The sequence below is a fragment of the Lactuca virosa genome, chromosome 8 (genome assembly GCF_052849685.1).
Source record: "Lactuca virosa cultivar CGN04683 chromosome 8, Lactuca_virosa_CGN04683_v6, whole genome shotgun sequence".
NCBI classification, from domain to species: Eukaryota; Viridiplantae; Streptophyta; class Magnoliopsida; order Asterales; family Asteraceae; genus Lactuca; species Lactuca virosa.
The window spans coordinates 235,740,098-235,744,701 of NC_136433.1; the positions used below are offsets into that span (position 1 = coordinate 235,740,098).

Below are 4,604 nucleotides of genomic sequence, written 5' to 3' on the forward strand. Positions count from 1 at the left end.
TCATACAAGCTGGACCATTTTGCCCCTGTTTCAATCCTAATTTTTCCCCATGGTTCATTCCAGCTTTTTCATGCCTGTTTCATTCCTGTTTCATTCCAGTTTTTTCATTCGTGTTTTAAGTCATTAACCCTTTATTAAACTAAACAAATTATGAGATACATAATTGTTGTTTCATATTACTGGAACAAGTTATTTCAAAACAGATTACACTCCTTTACACAGATTAAAGGTTATTTCAAGTTATTTTCTGCCCATGTCTCATTACCATTTCTTTCAAATTTTCACAGATTAAAGGTTGTTAATGGCATCTAAAAATTCAGCTACACAATCAATGGATTCAACAGCTACTGGTTTTAAGAGGAATTCAAATGATATTGCTTGGGAATTTGCTATTTGCCCAGATCCTACAAACTTGGATAAATTGAAGTGTACATTGTGTGGAAGAGTTTATAGTGGGGGGGGGGGGGTTTCAAGAATGAAACAACATATTGCTCATGTGAAAGGAAATGTAGCTCCATGTCAAAAGTCTACCAAAGATGATCAGTTGAGATGTCGAGATGCTATCAATGAAGGAAAGTTAAAAAAGAAGGGAAAACAAGCACATGATGAAGCGTTAAGATCGGAGGTGAGATTTGATACTAATGAAAACATTAGTATAGACACGGATGAAATAGAGAATACTTTTGGGAGCTTCAGGGAACCATATGTTATAGGCCCGATGGATAACTTTGCAAGCACATTAAACCCCGAAGAATCTTTGAAGTCGGGAAAAGGCAAAAAAGTTGATATTAACAATGCTATTCGGAAAGAAAGAATATCAACTGTGAAAAGTTTCATTGGTAGGTGGGCATATGAGTGTGCAATTCCTTTTCATGCCTTCGAAAATGATAGCTTTAAAATGATGGTGGAGGTAATTGGCCAATATGGAACCGGGCTTCCAATTCCTACTAGGTATGAGTTGAGTAACACAATTTTAAAAAAAGAAGTTGAAAGAACAAAAAATTTAGTGAAAAAAAATGAAGAAGAATGGAAACAAGATGGATGCTCGATTATGACGGATGCTTGGTCTGATAGAAAGAGGAGGAGCATTATGAATTTATGTGTCAATTCAAAGATGGGTACCGTTTTTTTATCTTCAAAAGAATGTTCGGATGAAGCACATACAAGTCAACATATATATGATTATGTGGAATCTTGCATTCAAGAAGTTGGTCCCGAACATGTTGTTCAAATAGTAACCGATAATGCCACGAATAACATGGGAGCCGCAAAGTTGCTAAAAGAGAAAAGACCAAAGATTTTTTGGACATCATGTGCGACACATACCATTAACCTTATGCTTGAAGGTATTTATAATTTTATTTATTGTGTTTTATAATTCTATTTGTGTTTTTAATCGTGATTATTTTTTGAAGGTATTGGTGGGCTTCCAAGGTTCAAGAAAGTCTTAGATCAAGCAAAGCAACTAACCATCTTCATTTATGCCCACCACAAAACATTAGCTATGATGAGAAAATTCACTAACAAAAGGGATATCATCCGACCGGGTGTTACGAGATTTGCTTCCGCCTATCTAACATTACAAAGTTTGTCTGAAAAAAAAGAGCAACTAAGGCATATGTTCTTTAGCAACGAATGGGAGGAATGTAAATTTTCAAATGCAGTTAAAGGGAGATCTAGTCATACATTGGTGACAGGTTCCACATTTTGGGCTGGTGTGGCACTTTGCTTAAAGGTGTTTTCCCCTTTGGTGAAAGTCCTTCGTATGGTTGATGCGGATTGGAAGCCCTCGATGGGTTTTGTTTATGGTGACATTCAAAAAGCAAAAAAAGAAATCATTGATGCTTTAGGCAGTAACAAAAAAGCATATGAGCCTATCATAAATATCATATCAAAGAAAATGAAAGGTAGACTAGATTCAAAATTGCATTTGACGGCCTATCTTCTAAATCCTTATTATCATCATAAGGATCCGCAACTCCAACATGATCCCGAAGTAATGGATGCGGTTCTTGAGTTTTTTGATACATTATTTTTCGGAGATTTAGAGATGCAAAAGCAAGTCATGACTATTGAGTTGCCAAAGTACAAGAAAAAAAATGGATAGATTTGGTCGGGAACTTACAGTTAAAGCATGTGAAGTTAATGACGGTGACTATGATCCGGGTAAAACATTTTACTTTTATTTAATTATTTTATAAAAATTCATATTTATCAATTTATGAATCTAATAATGTGATTTATGTTTAAAAATCATAGCAACTTGGTGGGGTACGTTTGGTGGAGCAACTCCTCATTTGACAAAGATTGCAATAAGAATTCTTTCTTTAACTAGTAGTTCATCGGGATGTGAAAGGAATTGGAGCACATTTGAAGGGGTTAGAATTCAAACTTCAAATTTCAACAATTTATTTAAATTATAATTTTATATCATAATATTGTATATTTTTTACCATTTATTGTTTTTATGTTTGTAGATTCACACAAAGAAAAGAAATAGGTTGGATGCAAGTAAAATGAACAATCTTGTTTATGTCCAATTTAATGCTAATTTGATGGAAAAAACAAAAAGAGAAAAGAAAGGAATATGGAAGTGCTATTAGCTAATGATAGTCACACGGCTCAAGAATGGATTGTTGATTGTGGTGATTGTGATGAAGATGGAGTTGGAGTTGGCATAGTTGGTGATGGTCAAGGAACCGATGAACTCGGACAAAGTTCAAGAACAAGAGAACTTTTAGATGAAGATTTTGCGTCAGGGAGTGAGCAGGAAGTATTTGAAGAAGTTGATTATGAATCGGATGGAGTTCACATCATGGAAGAATGCGGAGATAAAGAGTAGAAGCCTGTGAACAATCAAAAGTTTGATCTTATAAAACTTATTTTTGACTTTGTATGATGTTTTATGACCTGAATATGTAAACGTTTATGAATATTTATTTACTTTGGACATGTATTGTTTGATGACTTGAATATGTAAACGTTTATGGATATTTACATATTTTGTTATTATTTTGTTTAGAGATAATCATATGATATAGGTAATATTTAAGTTTTTTTTACAATTAAGGGTCCCCGCCTAGGCGCCGATTAATCCCCGCCTAGACCAATTAATCGCTTGACCCCAGTCGACCGCCGAGCGATTTTTACAACCTTGATATATATATATATATATATATATATATATATATATATATATATATATAATTAAACTTATAATATTATAAAGTATAAGGGTTGAATTTTAACTTTTAAAACTCTAGGGTTTGGAATTAAAGTTTCATTAGTGTGACTTTACAAATTACAAAACTTGAGGGCAAGTTTTGAAACTTGTCAAAACTCTTCACATTCATAACTTATGAGCTTCATTGGATTTTAATGTATGAGTCCTTTCATTTTCCATAACTTGAGGACAAGTTATGGAGGTCATTAAAATTCATCTAGATCGTTTTTCTAACAACTAAAATTATCACATAATCTATGATCTAACTAAACTCATAATCAAGATAATTTCTAGTCAACAATTTGAAAGCAATTTTGTTTATCATATAAAAACAACAATTATTTTAAAACTTTGACAATTATCTTGTGCTTGGATGAGTACTAGCACTACCATATCATAAAAAACATTTCCAATGATCCAAAACAGTTTGTGGTAGTGTTCCCAATCCAAACTAGGCCAAGAAACTCAAAATTCTGCAAACAGAGCCTTCAACTCGTCGAGTGCATGAACTGGACTCGGCAAGTTTCTCTATTATTGAGTGGACTCGTCGAGTCTGTTCATGGACTCGGCGAGTTCACCAGTCAGAGGCCAAAATTTCGACTTTTTCAGTTTTGAAAAACTAGTAAGCATCAAATATAATAGAAAACAATCCTAGACTCTGATACCACTATTGGGTTTTGAGCACTATAACACTCCTATGGTGCACATGCAACCCTAAATGCTTTGGATCTATGTTTTCTCTAATTATACATGCATATTTTCAATTTTCCAAAGCATTGTCCAAACTAGCATACATTTGAACAATTGAATAACACATCTAGTTAAATGACATACCTTTTAGAAGGACTAGTAGTTCTTGACCCTTGAAAGCTTGAGCACCCCAAGTGTGATGCCTCTAATGGTTCATAAACACCAATATGCAAAAGGAGGCTTAAGAGAATAAGTTACTTATCTCAAAACGAAGGTGTCACCGATTTTGGTTCATGAGGGTCCTATTTATAGTGTTGCACATGCTAGGGTTACACTTTGTAAACCCTAATGACCCATTACTTTCCACATTCTAATGCTCCATGGATTTAACCTCTATGGACTATCCATGGATTATCTCATTGGATTAGCCCATCTAAATAATCATGGATCATTGGCCCACACTACAAGAATCATTGATTTACATAATCAATCCCTATATGTTTAATTAGTTTCTTTTGACCACAAAATTAATTCCAAAATAATTCTTGATCAATACTAATTAAATAATTTCATATTAATATATTATACTTGTAATATATTAATAATCATAAATAATTTTATTCTCAAAAGTTCATCCTATCAAATTGCACTGGTGAAGGCAACCCAAAAGGACCATGCTACAATCGGGTCA

General features: G+C 33.6%; 1 protein-coding gene across 1 annotated transcript; it reads left to right on the plus strand.

The window, feature by feature from the left end:
• Positions 1 to 301: 301 nt before the first annotated feature.
• On the plus strand, positions 302 to 2,842 carry LOC145131335 (uncharacterized). Its single transcript, XM_079066038.1, has 4 exons — positions 302 to 1,346; positions 1,416 to 2,085; positions 2,478 to 2,511; positions 2,573 to 2,842. Exons 1-4 carry the CDS (start codon positions 302 to 304, stop codon positions 2,840 to 2,842), a joined length of 2,019 nt encoding a protein of 672 aa, XP_078922164.1.
• The last annotated feature ends 1,762 nt before the right edge of the window (positions 2,843 to 4,604 follow it).